General features: G+C 40.3%; 1 protein-coding gene across 3 annotated transcripts in view; it reads right to left on the bottom strand.

The window, feature by feature from the left end:
- SRX (sulfiredoxin) overlaps nucleotides 1-25,349 on the bottom strand; it is a 40,314-nt gene that overhangs the window by 11,432 nt on the left and 3,533 nt on the right. For all 3 annotated transcript variants that reach the window (XM_087683054.1, XM_087683053.1, XM_087683055.1), the window contains exon 3: nucleotides 9,467-9,500. In XM_087683054.1, the coding sequence (XP_087539180.1) occupies nucleotides 9,467-9,500 (34 nt within the window). The remainder of the gene's footprint in view (nucleotides 1-9,466; nucleotides 9,501-25,349) is intronic.

Here is a 25,349-nt window from a genome sequence, read left to right as displayed (position 1 = left end):
TGCATGTTCGCCGATTGTCTGCAGAACCTTTCGTACCCTCCATTGGGCCAATCGGCACTATGAGGCCACCCCAAAAGAGGTGACTATATGACAACACCCATCCCATCACGACCTATTGATTGGTAAAGACCTATTTTGTTTTGTCGTGACCTATTCACTGCATGTCCGAGGCAACCCTTTGCCCAGGGCAGCCTCTATCGCTCTTTGGTGACCCTTGTCCGGTGTTGTAATATAGGAAATTGATCCATAGACCTTAAACCTTTATATTAAAGCTAGATGAATGCCTTGTAAATGAGGGGAGAATAACTGTAACTGGCAAGGTTGGAGAAGAACTATAAGTAGCTGAGAGAATGCTATTGTGAATATCATTGGATCATTTTCACCAATCAAAACTTGGTTTTCTTGTTCATTTTTCTTAGCTTAGCACAATTAGGCTATGGCTTCCTACCATTTCTAATAGTCAATTTACTTATAATTCAATTTTCTATTTAGATTTAAGCTAAGTTAGGTTAAGTTAGGATCCTTCCATTAGATTGGTATTAGAGCTATAGTTAGATCCAACTAGTAGGCCATTTTCTAGTTACAAACATGGTGTCAGCACTTGTCACAGGTTAGTAATAGGCTATTTTCTAGTTACATACATGGTGTCAACAATTGTGACAAGTAACTGGAGGTACATTCTTGGTTGTTGTGACAAGTCAAGCTTCTACAGTTAACCGCAACTACCATTGAAGACATTTCAAGAGGATCTTGACAAAAATGGCGGCATCCAATTATCTTGGTGATAACAAAAATTTGATTCCCCTTCTTCATTTATTCATATGTATTCCTATTCTTATCTATATTCGATGTTAATGATCATACTAGTGAAAGGGCACTGGGCAAATGAACAATTCCCCCATGAGGGCACTGCTCAAGTGGTCCCAATGTGCTTTGCATCTCATCCTATTTAGCATGATACTTTGCATTACCCCTGGCATCTCTCATGCATCAACATTGTGTTAATGTGAAACGGAGCTCTTGTAATGGAGGAAAAACTTGTGAATGTCTCACTATGCCAGTCACATCATGGCAATTTCCACCACAAACCCTCATCTCCCTTATCATTTACCTTGTATGTACTTCATTAGCCCCGCCCTTGCCTTGCAACAGTTTCTTTCATGGAGAATAAAATCCTAATATCTTGTTGTTCATATATTGTCAAGAAAAGAAAAGAAACTGTAAAATCCATTAAATTAGGCCATTTGAAAGAAGATACTTATTGCCTCTAAGATCATGGTAGGCCCTTCAAGAGATCATGGTAAGCCCTTCGACAACCCATCAAGGCACTCTTTGGTTCAATGCCTTGGTTTCATTTGGACGAAACCTTTACAAAGGTTAGTGGAGAAGTGTCTCTTTCTCTGTTTTGAAATCCCTTTGAGCATGAGAGGGGGCATTCAGCCACTAAAGTTAGGGTTAGCACTATTCCAAATTACAATTTATTAATTCATATTTTATTTTCCTTGAAACAACCCCAAAAAGTAAATGATGCTAATTACCAAAAATAAATGGCTTTACTTTTGAGCAAGAGTACAAACGCATCAAAACCATCTACAATTAGAGTCAATTGCGGGCATCCCTTTATCCCACTTTGTCAATGCCACATGCAACCATCATCCACCTGTCCTCCCATTGTTGCACATACCCCATGTGGAGCCTCTATCACCTAGTTCTCAGCCTATTGCCATCATCAACTCTCCTGCTATCTTGACTAGGGGACACCACCATCAATGGAGGAGGCCTATCTGCAATCGCCCAACCTATCGCCATCCATCAAGAGCAATCGTCTATAGTTTTAGAGCTTCATACTATCAACAAAGTACCTTGGATGCATGTTGAGTACATCCAAGATTCACTATACACTAGAGCTGTCCATAACAAGAGGAATGGAAGTGCTACCTCCCCATTACGCAAAGCTTTGGACCTCTACTCTACTTAACTTAATTGAGCCCCGAAACTATCTCAAACCATGCACCAAATTCATGTTTTTCATTAATTAAGCATGTTTGGGACTGTTTAAAGATCCTAATCAGTTGTAAAGCATGTTTTAGCTCAACACCTATCTTCTCCACAAATCATCTATTATTGGCTCCTCTATATTCCTCAATTGATGACAAGCTTAAAGGCCCTAATTATCTAACTTGAAGTGCCATGATGAAAGCCTCATTTGTGTGTCACGAGAACATGTAATTTTAAGACATAGCTCTGGCATTATTAAGTTGTACACATATGAGATGCGCGTGAAATGCAAGTCAATTAAGTGACAGTGAGACCTTAGTAACCCCGACGATCAATGGTGACATTGGCAAAAGTTGTAATAAGTTATGTCTGACATGTACTAGGTAATACTCAGTATCAAAACTTTGCCTAGAACATTTAATTAGCCATTAGTGTCAGTGGTGACACTACATGATTAACATTGCAAATTCCATGCTAATGAGTGCTCAAGATCATTTGGGTGATTGGCCTAGCCAATTTAATTGTTGGCCAATGGCCAGCCAAATTAATTATCTAAGCCATTAAAAATTATTAAATTAAATTTTCAATTTCAAAATTAATATTCTGAAATTTAATTAAATAAAGCTGGATAATGCTAAAAAAATTTTGGAAGGCTAGCACTTGGCAAAACTTGCCCATGCAAGTAGAAAAAACGTTTTTGAAGTGGGGAGAAAAGAGAGAGAGGGTCATTCCAGCCTTGTGCAAGTCGAAAGTGAAAGAGAGAGAGAGAGAGAGAGAGAGAGAGAGGGAAGGCTGCCGGAAAAGTTGTGGATTGCCATGGGTTTCGCTTGTTTTATGCAGGGACACATGCCATGCATTATTCTGGTGTGCTTATGATTGTACATGAGAAATATCAACCTGTTCTGATTAAAAATGATGTACATGGCCGCTTTGTGGTAATTGAAGTTTTATTTGAAGGAGAGATCTTATGGTTGCTCGGCCTCTATGCTCCGAATGACCCTTTATCCCACCGGGATCTTTGGAATACTTTGCAGACCTCCTTGTCACTTGGCAGAAGGGGTTTTTTTATGGGGGATTTTAATATGTGTGTTGATTCTTCACAGTCCACTTCAGGGCATTCGGTGATGGATGCTCCGGAAAATCGGGTGTGGAATGCCTTTGTTCTTGCGGTACTTAAGCAAGATCTATGGTCTTGGCTACACCCTTCTTCTACAGGGTTTACTTTCCATTCGGCGCAATATGCAACTACATGATCGCGGTTGGACCGAATGTACATCATGCAGGATGATGATTTTCTTCTTAAGATGCTGAAAATGAAAGTCTTGCAGCAATATGCCTTGTCGGACCATTTCCCTCTCCAGCTTGAGATACTTGTACAACCCATTGCACCTTTTATGCAATTGTTGGATAGACTCCCTTTACGTTTCAACTCATCTTATTTGAAGCATTCAATCTTTCAGGACTATATGCAGCAATTAATCGATAGATTTTTATTGGACTTTGCCTCTGAGGGCACAGCTTTCTTTGAACGATTGCTCTCTAATGTGTAGCGGGTTGCTTGGCAGTATGGAATCCATCATGCCTCTCTTTGTCGGCAGCGTCGACACATAGTAGAGGACTTACTGGCTTTGGTTCGTTCTCTGCTGGTGGACACCCCAGATAATGAATTTCTACTATCACTGGCGATGCGTTTGGCTGATCTTATTAAAGAGTTTCAGTTGAAATCTTATCAACTGGCCAAATTGCAAAATTTGACTAAGAATTTGCAAGATACTGCTTGTCAGACTCATAAGTTCTTTTGCGCTCTGCATGTTTCTCCTGCTCGAGAAAATATGACTAGACTCCAGGATTCAGAAGGTCGAATGGTCATTGATCCTCAGACCATTGTCAATATGTGCAGGAATTATTTTCTAGATCTTCTTGGTTCTTCTCCGTCACCTTCTGACCAGGTTACACATGCACGCTCAGTTTTCTATGATTTGGTCCGCCATCAAGTTCCACTTCATATGCAAACTACTTTGGAGGCAGATATTTGTGAGGAGGAGGTTATGGATGTTTTGTTACGCCTGCCTAAGGATAAAAGTCCCGGTTGGGATGGTCTCACCAATGAATTCTTTGAGAGTTCTGCTACCCAACTGGTGAAGCCATTGACGACTATGTTTCAGCAGGTTTGGGAAATAGGGTTCATGCCTTCCTCATGGAAAGAAGGTCTTATCAAACTGCTTCCAAAGGTTCCTTCGCCGTCAATATTGCAACATTGGAGACCAATTTCTTTGATGAGTTCGATGTATAAAATCTTTTCCAAAGTGCTGTGGCGAATTGACTCCATAAGCATCTTCCAGCTATCATGCATCCTCTTCAATATGGTTTCATTAAGAGCCGCAACATTCTGCATAATATCTTAAATGTGCAAATGGCTATTGACTATACAAGGCACTCTAGTCAGGAAGTGGTATTGATTCAATTGGATCTGGAAAAGGCTTTTGACTATTTAGACTGGTCTTTCATTGCAAAACTTATGTCTACTATGGATTTTGGTACTCGGATGTCCCGCTTGATCTACACCATTAGTGCTATGGCTTCTTCGTGAGTTATGCTAAATGGTGGTGTTACAGAGCCATTTGTCCTTGTACGCTCTGTGAGACAGGGTTGCCCTTTGAGTCCTCTCTTCTTTGCCCTGGCGACTCATCCGGTTCTTTCGATGTTATCATCAATGGCAGCTTCTACTCAGCTGGCCGGATTGTCTCTTCCTTTGGGACAGCACTTCATTAGCCAATCTTTGGCTGATGATAGCTTTATGATTTTGCATGCGGACAAGGACAACCCTCGTAAGGCATTGGATGTTTGGACGCTCTTTGGTCATGCTTCTGGTCTTCGTATCAATGCTTTCAAATCAGCCATTCTCAGTTGCACGGAGTCCAATTTACAGTAATTGGGCTGGCAAGGTCAAGTTGTTCCCCGTGGTTCCATTGTCAAGCATCTTGGGTACCCTTTGGGTGTTGATGTTCGGCCAACGCAACTACTAGAGTGGATTTCACAGAAACTGGTAGCTAAGTTTATGTATTGGAAGTCGCAAGCGTCTCCCTTCCATGTTCGCCTCAAAGTGGCTCAAACAATTATGCTGCCAATGCTCACAAATTCCTTGCCATTGCTGCCTTGGACTCCTACTTTGAATACTCTCACTCGGCCCATTCGTTTCATGTTATGGAAGAAGGATTCATTGCATGCAGGTATTTTGTGGATTTCGTGGTCACATACATGTACCCCCAAACGCCTGGGTGGTGGAGCTATTTTGGATGCCAAAACTCATATGTTGGCACTTCGTTGATCTCTTTTTCGTGCCATGTGTGTGGATCATCACCCGTGGGCAATTATAGCCCGTTATTTTCTTGAGGAGCGCGGGCTTCTGCATGGTAATACACAAATTCGGAGCTCCTGGTGGCATGTTCTTAATGCAGACTCTCGGTTTTCCAATCCTTTCTCATCCCTGTTAGTTCATTTGGTCGGCTCCTGGAAAGTGGTGCTCCAAAAGGCGCGTTAGCATCCAGAGGAGGACCGCTTGCATACTACCTCTTTTCAACTGGAATTGTTGGCAGCCTCGAGATTACTGTCATGGGAAAACAAACATGAGCTCAAACCAAAACTTAACCGCATGGCCCATTTGGGCGTAACTTCAATTGCAGATGCCACCCTTGCCAGTCGTAATGTCTTCATATCGTTTCATACTGCCAGGAGACTTTTCAAAATCCCTCATGGATACCGTGATTTATGGGAACAGCTTTTGTTAGTGCTCTAGAGCAGGCAACCCTTTCCTGCCCTTGCTGTGGATCGTCCTTGGCAGGACTGGGACCTTGCAGGTCGGTTGAGTTTGGAAAAGGCCTCAGCTAACCAAGTGTACCATCTTCTGATTAAAGATCATCAATGGTTGGTTGCTAAAGCTAATACTGTATGGGGATTGCGGAAATCTCGGTCATGGTGAAAGGCAACTATGATGGAGGGCTGGTTGAATAAGACACCTTTCAAATGTAAGGTCTTTCTTTGGTGATGATTGGTGGTCTTCCTCTTGCCTCAACCCTTTCCAAGCGTCGAATCTCTAACGGCAATTGTTTCTTCTGCACCACTACTGTGGAATCGGCCTGTCATCGATTTATTTCTTGCCCTCTCGCTAAGAATATATGGTCGCTCTTGTCACAGGTTTGGCGAGCTGTGGTGGGTTTCTCACTAAGCTCTTTCGATTTGGTTTTTGTGCGCCCAAAATACCCCACACTGGCACAGTTGCATATGAAGATCTTATTCCACTTTTTTAGATACTCAGGATGCTGGCACAATTGGACCACTCGGAATGCCTTTCTTTTTGATTCGGCCTCTAATGTTCCAAGACACATTGCCAGGCTTAAAGGTCTCTTGCATTGGCAAATAGATCTCATTCGGCACTCGGACTTGCTCCCTCGGGAGGACTTACTTCCCTGGCATATGGCAATTTCCTCTCCGTCTTTGCCACGACTTGTGTAACTCTTTCATGGTTTCGTACTGAGATTTTACACACGTTGGCTTAGAGCCATCGTGTATCTTGTAATCATGTAAACTTGTACCTTTTTTTCGTAATTAATACAATTACCTTTTACGAAAAAAAAAGAAGGAAGGCTGCCATTGTTGTTGCTGCAATTGACAAGCCATTTCCAACCTAAAGACCTTCCAGGAGTTGGTGACATGCCCAAAGAGACTACAGTAGTAGGCGACAGCAATCTGAGGGCTATTTCAGCCAAGCAACATCATATTAGAGGTGTTTCATCAATGCAGACAGTTTTCATTGCGATCTAGACTCTAGACAAGGCAACACTTGATTTCTTTCATCTTCTCGTAATGCAATTTTAAATTCTCTCCCCTCACCATTCTCTCTCATCCTTCCTCAGCAATTTCGAATAAAATCAAACATTCGAAGGTGGAGATTTTGACTAATCTCCATTGTAAATCCTAATTTACAACAAAAATTAGGGTTGAACAACCACCTCGGCTGGACATTCAATCATCCCTCACATTAATTGGCCTAGGTCTAGTATTAATTAAATAATTAATGCCTAGTCCCAATGTCGCCACTGGACATTTAATGGCCCAATTAATGGCCTAGAACCAAACTCATACCAAGCGTCCCCATTGATCACTTGGGTCACTAAGGTATTCACAGTCACTAAACTGACTTTGCACTTCAAATATGCACCTTGCATGTGCACAACTTAATAATGCCAAAGCTAAGCATTAAAAATGGACATCCTCATGACACTTGATCACCCATTGCTTGGGTATCCATGGTCGTACCAAATTGATTGTTATATGTACTATGGTGTGCCTTCCATCATTTTAAGATCTTATCATACTTACTACCCATGATCTAAGAGGTGTCAGCATTGCACATATCTTAGTTGACAGGCTGATAGCCAAAGTGCATTGTACTTTTGAGGTGGTGCATTTAATACTGGCCGACCTGAATTTATGGTCATATTAAGTGCTGCCTGACATACTCATTATTTACTCAGCCTATTTATTGGCTCCCTCTCCTTCACTTCATTATTTATTCATATAAGCACACTACATCTTGTTGAAGAGAGCGAGACCAGGTGCACTTTGCTAGTTGCCCACAGCCCGTGCCTTTGTACACTTTATTTCCCAAGTTTATTCTCTTTGATGTTATGTATTTTTATTCCTCCATTCAGTTCTTTGTGTTTACAGCAGTTCTATCAGCTCTATCTCTTTGCTTCCATTGCTTCATACCATTCTAACAAAAATCACATTGACTCTACGATTGGGAGGTAAGAATGATGTCCATTCCTGTATGCTTATTCTATGTGCTTGTATGGCTTGTATCACATCATGTTTGTAAGATGGATGGTGGTTAGACATTTCATTTCTACTAGTAGCAGTTAGCAAAGGTTGACGGTTGCTCTATGAGACTGAGATGTAGGAGATGATCTTCACTACTAAGGCTGGATACTGTGCAGTTTTTGGCATAGAGGTCTACACAAATGGCATCTTCTTTAGCCCTTAAATCATGATTGGAGGTCATAAAGCCTTGTGGGGTGGCATATTTGGAAAACCTTCTGCCATGGGGAGCACCCCTCCATATACGCTGCTCTTACTAAGCTTTGATCTTCCATTATTCACTCACTCAATGGGCGCTTGGAGCAGTTCAACAGCGACTCGTCTACAGTTACTGTAGTCTGATCAGGGTAGTAACCCTCAGTAGGGTTACAGTACCCCCCCCCCCCCCAACAAATAAAAAAGCCTTGGCTTTTCTCCCCCATTCTTTCAAGACAGTCTTGAGGGGACTCACATGTGTGTGTCATCACCTCTTTTTCTCCTGGCATGCTGTTCAGCCATGTACTTCCATGTTTAACTTTAAGTAACGCAATTAGACATGTCATATTTGTGAAATATAAAAATGAGTTATTTGTTCTAATTCCCATTGCTTATGATAATAAGAAAGATGTCTGGTTGGAGAGGTGCTACAAGAAAAAGAAATCATTCACACAAGTCGCAGTAGTCAAGTAAAGGTGAATGACTGTAAACTCAATATGCCACGTTCGCTAGCAGTGATAGTGCAAGATACCTCATGGCAAATACATGTGCCACCAGTAAATTTGATTTGTACAGCTGGTCAATTTTTGTTGCTCATTGGTCTATGAGCTCCTTTTCTAGCTGGAGTTACTCAAGAAACTTTGAAAATTATTGGGAAGTACACCACATGTGCCGGATAGCACTGCAAATGTACAGAACTGTGCTTCAAGCAGGCAGGAGTTCAGCTAACTTGCTGTACTCTTTAAAATTGAAGCACTTTCATCCTTCAGCTCTCTCACAACAGCCACTAATAAGAATATACCAGTGTGCTGCCACTATAACTGATGTTTTACTATTGTTTACAGCAACGTTTTCCCATTCTCTCTCCTAGGTGAAGCTTCAACAATGAATGTTAGAGATGTCCTCATTGCAGCAGCAATTTTTTATTTTTCCATTCTCTCTCTTCATTTTTTATCACACATTATATAGATTATGGCACTTGATTCATTCGCATGTTCCATTACTAGGATGCAAAAGGAAGCACTTGGTTATACACAAGCATCCTTGCAGAAATACAGCACAGGATACTGTCATGCTTCCCTGCTAACTCAACACTCATTGAAACTCAAAGTTTAACCATCTTATTGAATCATCGATGAGCTGTATAATTAAGGACACAAACATCATTGCAGAACTACAGCACAGGATACTATCATGCTTCCCTACAAATTCAGTATATATTGAAACACACAAGTTTATCCATCTTATTCAATCATTCTTTTCCAATGATGAGTTGGAGCATTAAGGACATGGTAGCCAATGCCAGAGCTTTGGATGGAGTAATAATAAGATGGTGTAGTCGATCTACCTGAAAAGAAAAGAAGCAAAATGAAATGTTTGCATCAAGAGAGCTTACCATAGTAAATCCCTTCCACCTCAAGGACATCTATCTGCAAAAGCAATCAAATATTGAGTCCAAGCAAGGAATGATCCTTCAAGTTCTTAACATTCTTGCAAAAATTAGTAACCATTAGAGCAGACTATAACTAAAGTGGAATGTTTTTGTACCATGTATACTTATAGTTGAAAAACTATACCAAAAGAAACACAATTGAAAGCCTGTAAATAATGCACTAAAAGCTGAGAATTGATTTTAAATAAGGTAACCATGAGAGAAGGCTTGGTCCTCTGTCATTGCATTCACCGAGGCCAAGAACTTAATACTGATTCATTTTGAGGAGGTCCAAGAGGATGATGATCACCAATAGTCTTGTGATCCTAAATAAGAGGATTTCTATCGTAGCTTCTGAAACATCCCCCTAAGATCCAGCATTCACAGGATGCAAGCCAAACTCACCATTAAAGGGACTGACATCAAACTCATCCCCCATCCATAGAGCCAAACAGCTCACCCCAAGCCTGGGAGCTAGCAACACTCCAAGTCACGACTGCATCCCAAAGGGTGGTGTCCCATACCACCAACCAACGCCATCCCGATCTACGGATGCGCTGACCAACAAATCAAGAGTCCAAGAGTCCAAGAGTGGTAATCACACAATGAATGTGCTCAATAGGGCCTTGGGTCCTATAAAAGGACTTGGTTGCCCTAACCCCAAAGTGCCCTTAGTGCATTCGCACTAAGTCACCTCATGACCACAGTGATCAATGCTACTAGCACCCATCCATATGTCCAAGGACATGATAGCTTCACCCACAAAATGGTCACTATTGTTAAATGTAGATGCAAAAGCAGAAGGAAAAATTAGATGGATTTGTCGTCAATCATTCTCTACATTTTCAAGTTGCCAGCAGATCATACTATTTTGTTTTTGAAGGCTTGCAACAAAGTACTCCCCTCTCCCCACATGCACCCACCACTTATTTATCTATTTGCAATTCACGGTATGTGCTTAGTTGTTGGACTAATGATTGAAGTACAATCATGCACATCCTTATGGATGCTCAAGCTACCCATGCATGCCTTGTGGAAATGTGACTTGCACATGTGAGGTGCAAGTTAAGTATTCCATAATGTGGGACCCAGGGCCCAAAGATATCAGTCGGTGCCAAAGGCAAGAGTTGTAATAAGTTATGTTTGGCAGGAACTAAGTGTCAGTGCAACAAATATGGAAGCGTACGGACAAGACTAAAAGACAAGGAACGCAAGAGAAAGGGAGAGAGAAAAGAGACAAAAGAACACAAAAATCTGCAATCAATGAATGCCGAATGTACCAAGGATGTCGATGTATCTCCTTGAGTTGAATCTTTCCCACCAATACCTGAAAAGCAAGTGCGAAGGGCAGGCTGCAAGTGGGGCATACATAGCCCATATAAAAGGCCATAAAATAATGCAGTTGGCCAGCAAAAACTGGCCAACCTGATCAACAACCAGCTGATAGCATCATAAATGCATAAAATAATCTGCACTGACCAGCCTACCTGCCATGTGGAATAGTCACCTGCCTGAAAAAATGCCAATACATTGTGACTGCTGGAAATGCCCACAAGCTGACTGAAAAAATGTGTAATGCCCTTCGAGAGTACCTCCAAGAGAACTAATTGAACCAATAGTAGCTTAAGAAATGCTTTTCCAAGGGACGACTAAGCTCTAGTATCCCCTCTCAGATCCTAGACATGGCATAAGGCTCAAGGATCTGGAGTGCTGTCCGAGAACAACCTGAGGAAGCTCCTTCATAAACAAGTCTACAAGATTATCCTCTATCTTGCAGTTAACCATATCAATGGTCTCATCCAAGATCTTCTCTTGAATGAAATGGTATTGAATCTCAATGTGCTCCGATCCAACATGAAACACAGGGTTCCGTGCCAAAGAACGCAACTCTCATTGTCACAATGAAGTGTCATCGGACTAGTTTGAAGACAACCAAGTTCTCCTAGTAACCTTTGAAACCACAGTAACTCACATGTGGTAGAAGACATTGCTCAATACTCTGCCTCTATGAAAGAAAGGGCAATAGTGGGCGGCAGCTTGCTACCCAAGTAAACCAATATCCTGTCATTGACCTTTGTTGGTCAACATCTCTAGGCCAATCTCAATTCGTCCAGCCCATAAGAACCAAAGGAAAATTTCCAGTACCTACTAGATAATGATTACCAAGATCGAGGGACCCCCACAAGAACCACAAATCTACATAGCAGCCTTCCAACGTATCATCTTGGATTCACTCATGAACCCAGCCAACAAACCTACAGGAAAGCACAAATCAACCCAAATGTTAAGAAGCCAAATCAAGGACCCAATCAACTACCTACAATGGGTGGCATTTACCACCAGAGAATCTGCATAGGCCGTAGCCTTCTGGTTCGGATCCATAGGAGTAGAAATGGCCTTACATCCCTTCATCTCAAACATGACCAAAAGCTCTTGCACATACTGCTGCTCGGAGATGAAAATCCCCCTTGGAGTCTAGTAAATCTCATGGCCTAAAAAGAAATGGAGAAGGCCTATATCAGTCATCTCAAATACCTCATGTAGTGCTCCCTTAGTCTCCTAGACCTTTTGGGCATGGTCACCTATCAAAATAAGATCATCTACATAAAGCATAAACAAGGCATGCTCTCCAGCTAAGGTGTGGACATACAACTGGGGATTGGAAGAGGAACATTGATACCCCAACTTCCCTTGGAGAAACGCGTCTATCTTCTCATTCCAAGCACATGGAACCTATTTGAGGCCATGAAGGGCCTTCAACATGTACACCTATCGATCTTATGAGAAAAAGCCAACAGGAGGCTACTCAACATAGATCTCCTTTTTCAAATCACCATTCAAGAAGGGAGACTTCACATCAAGCTAATAAAGCGGTCATTTCCTATGGCTAGCGAAGGCAAGAACGGCTCTAATGGTAACCATCTAACCTGTAGGTGCAAAGGTGCCATGGAAATCCACCCCTAGCCAATGTGCGAAGCCCTTTCCAATGAGCCGCACCTTGTGCTTATCCAAAGTACCATCACTACAATATTTAGTCTTAAAGACCCGTTTCACACCAATCACTTAGTGCCATTCCGCTCAATAGCATCCAACTCCTACTCCATAACCTTCTTCCAATGCTGTGACTACAAAGTCTCCTTCACAAAGGTAGGCTCCCTATCTTGTATGGTAAAGGTCATCAAACAATCGTTAGTACAAACAAGCTCGGTAGTATGTGTCAGGTTCCTTCGAGACCACCGCGGACCATCCCATGAATGCCACTCCTCAAAGACTCCTTCAATCCCTAAATCACGAAGTGTGTCTCAAGCCCAAAGAGGAGAAGGCCACCGAGTCGCATTCCATCAGCTGAAGTCTCTTGAACATCCACCGATGAGGGCTCAATCGGAAAAGTTGATGGGGAAGTAGTATCCTCATCTAAAGATGAAGCATCCTCCATGAGGCACAGGCTCCAAAGGTACAGTTACTAGCCCAAAGAGGAGAAGGCCAACGCGTCGCATTCCATCAGCTGAAGTCTCTTGAACATCCACCGATGAGGGCTCAATCGGGAAAGTTGATGGGAAAGTAGTATCCTCATCTAAAGATGAAGCATCCTCCATGAGCCACAAGCTCCAAAGGTACAGTTACTAGCGCCCAACTATCTCTTGGATCTCCAAGCACGAGGTGCTCCTCGCCCCCCCCCCCCCCCCCCCCGCCCTTCTGAGACTGGAGCCTCCACAAACCAATATATGGACTCATGTAGACATCCCCCTTAACAAGATCATACAATCAATAACCCTAGACTGTGAGCTGTAGTCCACAAACACCTATCTTTGGAAAGGCACTTCAGATTTATCACGTTGTGTCTTCAAAATGTGAACATAGACGTCACACCCAAAAACCCTGAAATAAGAAACATCAAGCTTAGACCCAAAATATGCCTCATAGCATGCCATACCAACAGCGCTGAAATGGCGAATCAATTAAGGATGTGGATTACAGTGGCCACAACCTCAGCCCAGAGACACTAACGTGTCTATCTATGCTCCATCATGGTGCGAGCCATCTCGATTACATTTCAATTCTTCCACCCCAATATGCTATTTTCTTGAGATGTGTTTATGTTTGCAAACTCCTTGTGGATACCACGATTTGCACAAAACCTAGCAAGCTCATTAGAAACAAATTCTCCTCCCTTATCCAATCATAATGTCTTTAGTTTCCAACCTAATCGGTTCTCCTCAAAGAGTAATCAATCCTTGAAGTGGGAGAAAGCCTCCGACTTCAATTGCAAAAGAAAGCCCATGTCATCCTACTAAAATCGTCCACAATCAACATGAAATACAAGCTCCCCTTAAGGGACTCCATCCGCATAGGTCCACAAAGATATATAGAAACAAGCTTCAAGGGTGCTGAAGACCGCCTCAAAGCCTTGTTGGAAATGGCATCACGATGTTGTTTTCCATAAAATGCAAGATACACACAGCTGCTAGCTCACCAAAATGTCTAGCATGCCTAGAACAAGCTATCCCCTAAACGCCTTCCAAAGGTAATCATAACTTAAGTGACCAAACCGAGCATGCCAAAGCTCGGATTGTGTTTGAGAGGTAAGAAAAAGAGAAATCAAGAAATGTAAAAGGAGGCCTTGGCTTATAGACTCCATTCTCCTCATAACTAAAAGTAAGCACCTATCTCAATCCATGATCGAGAATCCGAAAGGAATCCTCATCAAACTCAACCAAGAGGCTGAGGACACAAATCTTGTGAACCCAAAGCAGATGGTAACCTAAGCCTTGCACATAAAGCACCTTTGAAGTATGAGCACCACCTTGCCCATCTAAAATAAGTTGTATGTTATCCCTCCCCTAAATAGGAACATAAAGCTATCGCCAATGAGAATCTATCCATGCAAATGCCACAAATGGATAACACTCGCTACAAAAGGAGTCATGTGCCAAGAGGCACCACTACCAATAATCCACTCACGAGGATATGGGGCCGTCAATGTAGCATCAAAAGCCCTAGGGGTCAATGCCTCAATCACCTCCAAGTGGAAGAAGGCAGCTAATGAGAGAGTAACTGTCATGAGGACATGTATTTTTGAAACCTCACTTAACATGTGGATTAATTTTTAACCACATGGTTAAGTAAATGTTGCACATGTGAGATGTAACTTGGGTTAGAGTAAATCTATGAGCCCGATACTCGAGGAAATCACGAGATGTCAAAGACGAGTTGCTATAAGTTATGTCACACATGTACTTGGTAGTATCAAGTGCCAATTGTTGGCCTAGGTTATTCATTTGGCCATAAGTGTCAATTGGTGACACTAGAGAAGTAGCGTTTAATGATACCTAGCACCAATCTGATGATCAAAGATCGCACAGACACACTCGAGAATGGAAGTTGCCTAGCCAATTTAATTATTGGCCAGTCTGATTATTTGCCAAGGCACCGAAATAATTATTAGATTAATTTTCAATATTTAAAGACTCAAAATTAATATTTAATTATGGATAATGCTAGAAAAACCATTTGGGAAGGTTGTCACTTGTAAAAAATGCCCATGCAAGACTGAAAAACGTCTTTAGAGGCTAGAGAGAGGCATTTTAGTGTATTCAGCCTACAAGAGAAAGGGAGGAGATGTTGGTCTAATTTGCAGCCATTGGAGGACCTTTTGAGGCAACCAGGGGTAGGAGAAGACCAATCAACAGCAGAAGACAACATCTACAAGCTGTTGAGACAAGCAGCAGCAATAAATGACTGATTTTCTTCAGTTCTTTGCATCTACAAGTTGTTGAGACAACGTAGCAGCAGTAAATGACATATTCTTTTCAGTTCTTCGCGAAGAAAGTCTAAATTTTCTCTCTCCTCAGCATTCTCTCTTATCTCCCAACCTTTTTACTGCCTTGCTCTAAAGATTACAGTATTGAGATCACCAGAGGCTGAGAAATTTCAGGTTTCTCTACTGTAAACCTTGATCTACAGCAACAGAAATTAGGATTTAGCAACAACCTCAAAAAGTGTGGCAGAAATTGGAAGCTCCAAGACTTGGATTCAACAAGGCTTAAGCCGTTTTTTGTCAAATTCAAGTGGAGGGACCAACAAATCAATGAATTTGGAGCATTTTCCATCTCCATCAAAGCGAATAAATATTAATTGACTGCCCGAGTCAAGGGGCAAATCAGATTGAAGACTTGCTAATCATTTTGGACAGCAAGGAAAGCTGGAATACCGAAAGGGATTGGAAGAATCCCACTGTACATCAACTTCTTTCTTCAATTAAGTTAAATAAATACCAAAAGGGGCGACAGTTTTGGGGCCAACAAGGTGTCCAATGTCTAAGATTATATGGCAAAGCGTGCATTGCAATTTTGTAAATTTGTTAATTGCTATGAATAGTGCTTAATTAGGTTATTTACCACCCTATTCGAGGAGGAAGGCTAGTTACAGTAGCCACCAATCCTGAATCCTTTGAAGACTTCTCCTTGTCCTTTTTATCCTAGTCACGGCAACCCTTCTTCCAATGACCTAGCTTGCCACATATGTGACTAGTGGAATCCTTTTCTTTGTCCTTCGATTTATCCCCCTCCTTTTCCTTTTGGGCCTTTCCCTTCTTCTAAGAGGACTAACCTATCAATGCCTTCGATTTGGAAGCATTCTACCCTATTAATTACTCCTGCTAGTCCAAAACCATACGAACTAACTTTTTCCAACGTAAAGCCTTTGTCCACCCTACAGCAATCAAAGAGAAGTAAAATACACTGAATCGAGGCAATAACCAAGAGAGAAGAGTTATAATCGCATGCTCCGAGATTATCACCTTCCCTGCATTCTAGACTTGCATCTACAATTGCTAAAGCTTATTGACATGCTCCTGTATAGAAGAAGACTTGTTAGAACTCAAAGTCCTAATCTAGACCTCCAGAGACAACCACCTCATCACAGTCATCTAATTGTACATTTAATCAAGCTCCAGTCACATCTCCCAAGCCATAGTCAAGTGCTCGATATGAGCAATGACAACTGGAGTGCAAGAGAGAGAGAGAGAAAAGAATGGATGTGGGCATTCAATTTATCCTAATGTGCCTTTACCTTCATCAATTCGGCTCTCTCATTTGAAGAAAGCTTGGAGGTTGTAGAAAAGTCTATAGCTTCGGCCACGAGCTCCGCTAGATCATAAAACTCCAAGATGGGAAGCATCATTACGTGCCATATGCGGTAATTTTTCCATGAAGCTTTTCATATGAAGGAAGAGCCAGCAACATGGGGACCTTACGGTCCATAATAGCCTAAAACTCTACATCATTTTCAATCAACATTGTAAATGGAATGACCTGCATAAAAAACAAGGGCAACCCCCTCTAACTCGATGAACAGTGTCGGTGCTTGCTAGGGCTTCCTCAACTCATCCTCAAAGAGTTTCACTCCACGAAAAACTCAAAATCTATAGTAAAAGACTGAAAACATAGCCTTTTCTCCTTCACAAACAGCAAGGACCTGCCAAAAACAACAACTTTACTCCTCTGGGCACAACCTATTCACCACAGCCTCCAAAGGCTGAAAATTCAAACTTTCGTCATGAAGAATCCTTCCAATCAGGTCAGCCCACAATCAATCAACCCTTCTATGCTGCTCTGATACCAAGTCACAATGCAACAAATACAAAAGCATATGGACAACATTAAAAGAGAGAGAAAGGGAGAGAGCAAAGAGACAAAAGAATGCAAAAATCTACAGTCAATGAATGCTGAAATAAAGAAGGTAGATATACAAGGGTTGTCGATGTATCTCCTCAATCTAAATCTCTCCCACCAACACCTGAAAGTAAGTGAGGGCACACTGCCAATGGGACATAAGTAGCCCATATAAAAGACCATAAAATAATGTAGTCAGCCAGCAAAAACTAGCCAACCTAATCAACAAACAACAGACAGCATCATAAATGCATAAAACAATCTGCGCTAACCAGCCTCCCTGCCACATGGCATAGTCGCCTACCTAAAAAAGTGCCCATACATTGTGACTGTTGGAAATATCCACAAATTGATGGAAAAAATATGTAATGCTCTCCGAGAGTGCCTTCAAGAGAACTAACTGCACCAATAATAGCCTGAGAAATGCTAGTCCAAGGGATGACTAATCTCTAACACTAAGTGGTACTCAGTGTCAATTTTGGACATAGACCAATTTATTGGCCACTAATGTCAATTGTGTCATTAGAGACTAGACATTAATTAATTAATTTATGCCGATCTAAGGGCTAATAACTACTCAAGAATACTTGGGAGACAAATTGGCCTAGCCGGTTTAATTATTGGTTGGTGGAACAATTTTTTTAAGCATTAAAATATTTATGAAATTAATTTTCAAAATTAATATTCTAAAAATTAATTTAATAAGCTAGATAATGCTAGAAAATGGAATTAGAAGGCTTCCATTGGCAAAATTGCCATGCAAGTGGAAAAAACATTTTTCAGACTGGGACAAAGAGAGAGAGAGGGTCATTCTAACCTTATGTAAGCTGCGAGATAGAGGGAGAAAGAGAGAGAGGAAGAGAAGACTCCCATTGCTACTACACCAGTTAACATACCATTTCCAACTAGCACAAGACCCTCCAAGAGCTGGTGATATGCCTACAAGAGACTACAGCAACAAATGGTAGCAATTTGAGGGTGGTTTCAATCGAGCAACATCATATTCAAGGTGTTCCATTAACAATCGAGCAACATCATATTCAAGGTGTTCCATTAATAGAGACAACTTTTGAGGCGCTCTAGACAGAGTAGCAACAACTGATTTCCTCCATCTTTTCGCGAACGCAATTTGAATTCTCTCTTCTCAACATTCTCTCTCATCCTTTGGCCATTTCTCAAGTTATCTTAATAAAATCCAACCATGTGAGCCATCAAGGCTAAAGATTTTGATCAATCTCTGTTATAAACTCTGTTTTTGCAACAAATGTGAGGATCTTAAAGCCGCCTTAAGATGGGTACTCAAAATTGAGGGCCTACGACTTGAATTCCAACAGCTAAAATTGAAGAATTTCAAAGAGATTCAAAAGGCCAACCAACTAATCTCAAGTTTACAATTTAATTTGTCTCACAAGGAGCAAAGTGAAGGCCAATCCCCAAGTAAACCAAGGGGTAAATTGGTTTGAAGGCTTACTAGTCATATATGACAGCAAGTGGCACTTGGATTAGCAAAGGAGATTAGAGAACCTCAATTATATTCCATCCATTTGCAATTAAAGATAAAGAAATACCACAAGGGGCACCAGTTTTGGGACCAACAAGCTATACATTGTCCAAGATTAAAGTGATAGAATGTGCATTTCAATTTATATTATTTATTTATTTGCTGTTATTATTGTTAAATCTGGATATTGCCATCCTCTTCAAGAAGGAAGGATGGTTTCATGGTTCCATTGCCAAGACTCCATCAAATCCCTTGACTGGGTGGGCCCAAGGCACATAATTGAAGGTCAAAAGCTTTGCTCTAGTGCTGAAATTATGTTCAGTTGAGCAATTACGACACGTATGTTTTCTTATATTGAGATGGGATCAAGCAATGAGATGATGCATCTCATTCTAAAAATACACATAATGAGGAAAAAATCTAATTCCTAACCTTGAAACGAGCTTACAGTATGGAATGAGAAAATGTGGTTGTTGACCAAGAAGTAGATCCTTCTAGACCACAAGATGCTAATAATCAGCAAGGAGACCAAGAATATGATAACCAATTCGGTTGAAGGCAGCAAATGATACCTTTGTTCAATTGGCTAAAGATCCACATTTTAAGAGATTTTTGAATTTTTTCCAAAAAGGACAGCAAGGGCAAGAAAAAGATATCATCTTCAAAGGCATTTGGACAGCAAGAAGCTCCCAAAAGACAACCACTGCAACCCAAAGATGCACCAAAGGTTGGGAGGATGAGCAAAATGTAACCAAACTTTTGTAAATAAATTGCTACCCAGATATATTGGCTAAATGATTCAAATTAATTAGATACTCGTATACTTTGAAAGGCAATTTGTCTTACATGAGTGTTTCAAAATATGATTGAATGTTCATTTTTCTATATAAGGATGGCCAATGCCCAATGGCCAAAACACCCTATAATTATACTTAAGTCATCATTAACGAGATGCCCAAGAGAAATTGAAAGTTTAGTTGGGCGATCAAATCAACCAAAAAGCTCAGAATGACTAAGACTTTTATACTCAAATAGTTAGATTAAGACTTTTATACTCAAATAGTCAAATTGACTACAAACGCATATAATAAGTGGTTTCAAAAAGTGAAACCAAATGCTCGTGATCAAAGAAACAAGCCACGAACCAGTGAACCTATATAATGAAGCTCTTTGGAATCTAAATTTGGCGACTTCTAAAATTTAAGAGGTTATTATTTTTGAAAGTTCCTTAAATGGAAATTTTGTTCGCGACAAAGGCTTCGAAATTTCACAAGGAACAATTTCATCTTCAGTAGCTATCTCAAATTCTTAACTATTTGAGAGATTTTTAAGAGTAAAAGATTTAGAAGCTTCTTTCTCTAAAAAGGTGACATGTCACATGTGGCATCTAAAATAGGACATGTGTCATTTTGAAGAGACAAGTGTCCATACACTTATCATTTTCAGCAAGCACTCATCATTTATAACCTCTACTTTCCACCCTTGAGTATCCAAGCCCCATACTTAAATATTGGAGGTCTGTCTCTTCATTCGGAATAAGATCTCATGCTGAAATTTCAGCCACATGCTTTGTACTCTCTTATCTATCTCTCATCCAAGAAGCACTCTACTTAGCTTAATCTAATCCAAGCACTAAAGGAGAAAATCAGCTTGTTGCTTAGAGTTTGCAAAAATTAGGGTTTCAAAAACGCTAATATTCAGAATTGCAGCAAAACAACCCTTTTGTATATGGTTCAGACACTCAATGCCCGTGGTTTGTTTCAATAAATTCTTGTAAAGGGGAAGGGGCCAGTTCCCCTCTCAATGTGGTGTCGACTCTCTTCTTTTTTTGTCGAACTTGTATAAACACAACCCTATTTGCACCTATCAGTTACAAATTTAAAGGAGAAAATCAGCTTATTGCTTAGAGTTTGCAAAAATTAGGGTTTCAAAAACGCTAATATTCAGAATTGTAGCAAAACAACCCTTTTGTATATGGTTCAGGCACTCAATGCCCGTGGTTTGTTTCAATAAATTCTTGTAAAGGGGAAGGGGCCAGTTCCCCTCTCAATGTGGTGTCGACTCTCTTCTTTTTTTGTCGAACTTGTATAAACACAACCCTATTTGCACCTATCAGTTACAAATTTGCTTATTAAAAAAGACAACCCCTAGACTCAGTCACAGCAACGAGTACCGAACCGTCATTCCCACGGCTACGGAGTTGCTATTGAGCCAGCCTATTCAAAACAATACTTCCTCTCTCTCTCTCTCTCTCTCTCTCTCTCTCTCTCTCTCTCTCTCAGACATGGAAAGTTTCCCAAACATTTTGTATGTAACGTTTTAGTCTCATAGGCAACCTTGGCCTTTCGTAGACGTTAATATAACTCTCTCTCTCTCTCTCTCTCTCTCTCTCTCTCTCTCTCATAGTGAAAATTAATCAAGTTGGTTGGGTCAAAGAATTGTCATTCTCATATTCTTTTCCACATTTACATTGATCTCAGAGCAAGGACTTCTTCTTTGCAAGAACTTTTCTAGGGTGACGAGCTCTTTGGGCCTAACTTTCTCACCATGTTAAGAGGCAAAGAGGCAAATTTTGGTGAACAACTGAAATGTTCCCATCACTCTATATCTAAATGCTTCTCTGATTATAAAAAGATACAAATATACAAGGAGCTGAAAGCCGATCCAAAAATTCAAGCTTTGATGGAGAGAAGAGCTAAAGCACGGGCTAAAGCGAGATCTTTGAAGATTTTCTTACTGAGAAGGCTCTTAAGACAAATGGTATCAAAGCTGCAAAGGCCTACCTCAACATGAAAGGTATCAATGTTATTGATGCAACTAAGTCCATGAAAGGTAACACCCCCTAGCATTCAATGATCCACCGAAGCGGTAACCTGGTCATTTCCATGTTAGCTGAATCTCCAAAGATGCTTTTAGCAAAGGAAAACGAAGCTAAAAGAGACTTCAAGCCCGGGAGAGAAAAGCGTCAAGTTTGACATTTTCTATGGTAAGAGAGATTCTCTGAAAGCTATGTCTTTTACTAGACAATTTGATGATGCTTTTGGTGGTGAATATTATACAGAAAAATCAAAGATTAGGATGGTTAAAATACATCTAAAGGATGATGCTTTGAATCGGCGGCTTATTCAAGAGGGAAAAAAACCCAAGTCTTGGAAAGAGTTTAAGGAGATGTTCAACAAGAAGTTTCTGCATTCAAGAAATCAAGAAGAAGAGGGGCTGAAGAATACTTGTCCGACTATGATCGGATTGCTTCAAGATGAAGAGGAGGCTGAGAAAAGAGATTCAGCACTGAAGAATGGTTGTTGGTCGATCTGTGGGCTACCTAGAATAATTATTAAAAAACCCGCAACATGCAAGACACGCGATATGCTTCAATTTTACAAAGAAATTTGCTTATTTTTGTTGTTTCATGGTCCAAATGTTGTTCGTATACGATAAATTTTTATTAGAATCTTGTTTGCATTATGTTTGAGGCCTGTAACTACAAAAATGGAGAACCCGTAATGATTTAGAGCCGTTATTAATTCTTTAAAACCCGTAAAATGTCATTTTTAATAAAAATTAGTGGTTTTTTTTCGATTTTGAGTTGGAGAAAAGGGATGGAAATGTCATTTTTAATGGAAATTAGTGGTTTTTTTTCGATTTTGAGTTGGAGAAAAGGGATGGAAATGGGACAAAATCAATGTGCAACAAGAACGGGATAAGCTAAAGCAAAGCCATGGAGACAACGTTAAAACATATATCAACAAGTTTGTAGTTATTTTTCTTAAATTTACATCTCTTAATGAAGTTCCATCCTATATGAAGATGCGACAGATTATCCATGGATTACATCCAACAATACAACAAGCTATTAAGATGGCAAAGCCTAATACTTTGGAAGCAACCCAAGATGAAGCCCTAGAAGCTAAAGGACTACACATGCCAAGGATGCTTGGTAAAGCCTCAAAAGAAGAACCACAAAGGAAGAAGACCAAGATGTTTAACCAAAAGAAGTCAAATAAATAAGAACCAAAGCATAAGGATGGAGACATACCACCTTTATCATCCAAAAAAAAGCTAACATATCAACAGTTAGTAGAATATACAAGAGAAGGACGATGTTTCTCTGTGGTGAAAAAGGACACATGGCTAGTCAATGTCCTAATAAGGCAAAGAAAAAAAATAGCCCCAAAAGACACCTCACGCGAATGTTTTACTTAAGGAATCCTTGCAACAGGATGAAACTCCATTAGAGAAAAGGAAGCTTTTAATGGCTTGGGGTAAGATCACTAATCAACATGTTCTCATCCATTTTGATGAAGGGGCTACGTATCATTATATCCATCCTCAAATTCTTAAAGCTCTACATCTACAAAAGGAGAGGTTTGAAACACCAAAAATATTAGGTGCTACTTTTCAAGGAATGGAGTCTTAAGTTACTTCCATTCTTGGGAAACTACGAATTGAGATAGAAGATTATATAAATCATGAGAGTTTTGCCATGGGAAATCTTGGCCATTGTGATATTATATTAGGAATACCTTGGCATAGAAAAATAGATCCAACTATTAATTGGAATCAAAATAAGTTTAGATTCCCTTTCAAGGGTAAAAATGTATCTTTTAATGTGGAAGTGGAAGAAAACTCTATTCCCATCTTATCCCATGAACAAATTTGTAAAGCAATAAAAAAGTCTATTTTCTCGTACTTGATTTTTTTTAAAGATTCTAACAAAGAGTTTAAAATTGAAGAGTTCATGTTACTTATAAATGAGTGAATGGGATTCTTAAAAAAGTATGAAGATTTTTTTGTAGATACTTTACCTAACGAGTTACCACCAGAGAGGCTAAAAGATCATCATATTGATATCATTTCTAGGAGCTCACCTCTAAATAGACCACCCTATTGTTTGAGTCCAACATAACAAGAGAATATTATAAAGTAAGTAAATAAGCTCTTGGAGAAGGTTCTAATAAGACCTCGCTACTCAAAGTTTACAGAAATTAGGGGATTTCAAAAATCCTAATTTTCAGAATTGCAACAAATTGGCACTTTTGATATATGGTTGAGATACTAAGTACCCATCGTTTTTTTCAATAAATTCTTGTAAAGGAGGGGCCAGATCCCCTCTCAACATGGTATCAACTCACACACACACACACGCTCTCTCTCTCTCTCTCTCTCTCTCTCTCTCTCTCTCCTAATTTCACAGTGAGAATTAATCGAGTTGGTTAGTTCAAAGAATTGTCATTCTCACGTTCTTTCTTGCGTTTACAAAAAGAAAATAGTACCAATGGGATTGGATACCCGAACGTAAGGCCACCTTGGTAGTGTCAATCCAATGGGTTTTGGATAAATGGGCATGTACACAATGATGGGGCAGCCAAGATACCTTGGTAGTGGCACTATTTTTCATGCCATTGTGGATCAAGGACCGTATACGAGAATGTATGCCACGACTCCTTATGGTACACAGCGACCAATGCATGGTGTAAGGCCCAATGTATCCCAATACGGCTAGTAATATACATAACCCCATGTATGGCAGTATTGGCATGATACCTAGGGCACAAAGTGACATGTTTGGTGATACATATGTACCCATTGGTGCTTATGAGGCTCAAGGAATGAGTGCTGGTCATGCAAATGCTGGTGTTGGTCATGATGCAAATACAACCAATGCAAACTTTTTGCAATAAACAATGTATGACAAATTGACTGCCAAACGGCCAGCAAAAGATTATGTTGGGGATGGGAAAGGGGTGAAGTTTGAGTCCTTCAACAATGCACAAGACAAGCTCAAAGCTTTGACTTTCATTCAATTGTTTGATGCAGTCTATTCAGAGGCAACTTCAGTAAATCCTCAAACACTCAAAAGGCAACCACTTTCTTGAAAGGCAATGCATTGCAATGGTGGTTAATATAGGGAATTAAGGGCTACAAATAAATGTTTTGTTTATGAACAAAAGGATCACATGGCTAAGAATTTTCCCAACAAGCAACAAGTTGGAAAATCAAAAAATCAAGGAGACCCCAAGGGAAAGAGGCCCAAAACATGGATACCATTAAATTCGCATTGGACCGAGCTTTGAAGAATGTGCCTAAGACAACTTTCAAGGCATCTTTCGTGTTGTATAAGTTTCTTATCATGCCTTTTGAACTTACAAATGCTCCTATCACATTTAATAGAATAATGGACCGCATCTTCAAGCCACATTGTGGACACTTTCTTTGATGGCGTAAAAAGCATTTGGACATTGTGTTCGATGAATGTCGTAAGCAGAGGCTAATTATAGCTGACAAGAAGAGTAAGTTTTTATTGCATAAGATCTCGTTTTTGGAACACATTGTATCAGCTGATTGCATTTGTATGGACCCAGCAAAGCTTAAGTTATTACGCTCATGGCCACTTTGAAGAATGTGCACGAGATCCATAGTTTCTTGGGTCTATATTCCTACTATAGAAAATAGGTGTGTAATTTCACTAAATTTGCATCTCCACTACCTACTTTGCAAAAGAAGGATATGCTTTTAAATGGACAACATTGGAAATTTCAACATTCGAAAAACTAAAGAAAAAGATGACTTAAATCCTACGCTTGTATTGCTTGATCTAAGAAAATCATTTGTTGTTCAATGTGATGTATATGGGAACAGCAAAGGGGTTGTTTTATTGCAAGATGGCCAAGTT

The sequence above is a fragment of the Lygodium microphyllum genome, chromosome 8 (assembly GCF_053477565.2).
Source record: "Lygodium microphyllum isolate KBCC chromosome 8, Lygodium_microphyllum_v1.1.10, whole genome shotgun sequence".
Classification (NCBI taxonomy): domain Eukaryota; kingdom Viridiplantae; phylum Streptophyta; class Polypodiopsida; order Schizaeales; family Lygodiaceae; genus Lygodium; species Lygodium microphyllum.
Note: the sequence above shows the minus strand (reverse complement) of the source record. Positions and strands in the feature narration are given on the sequence as shown.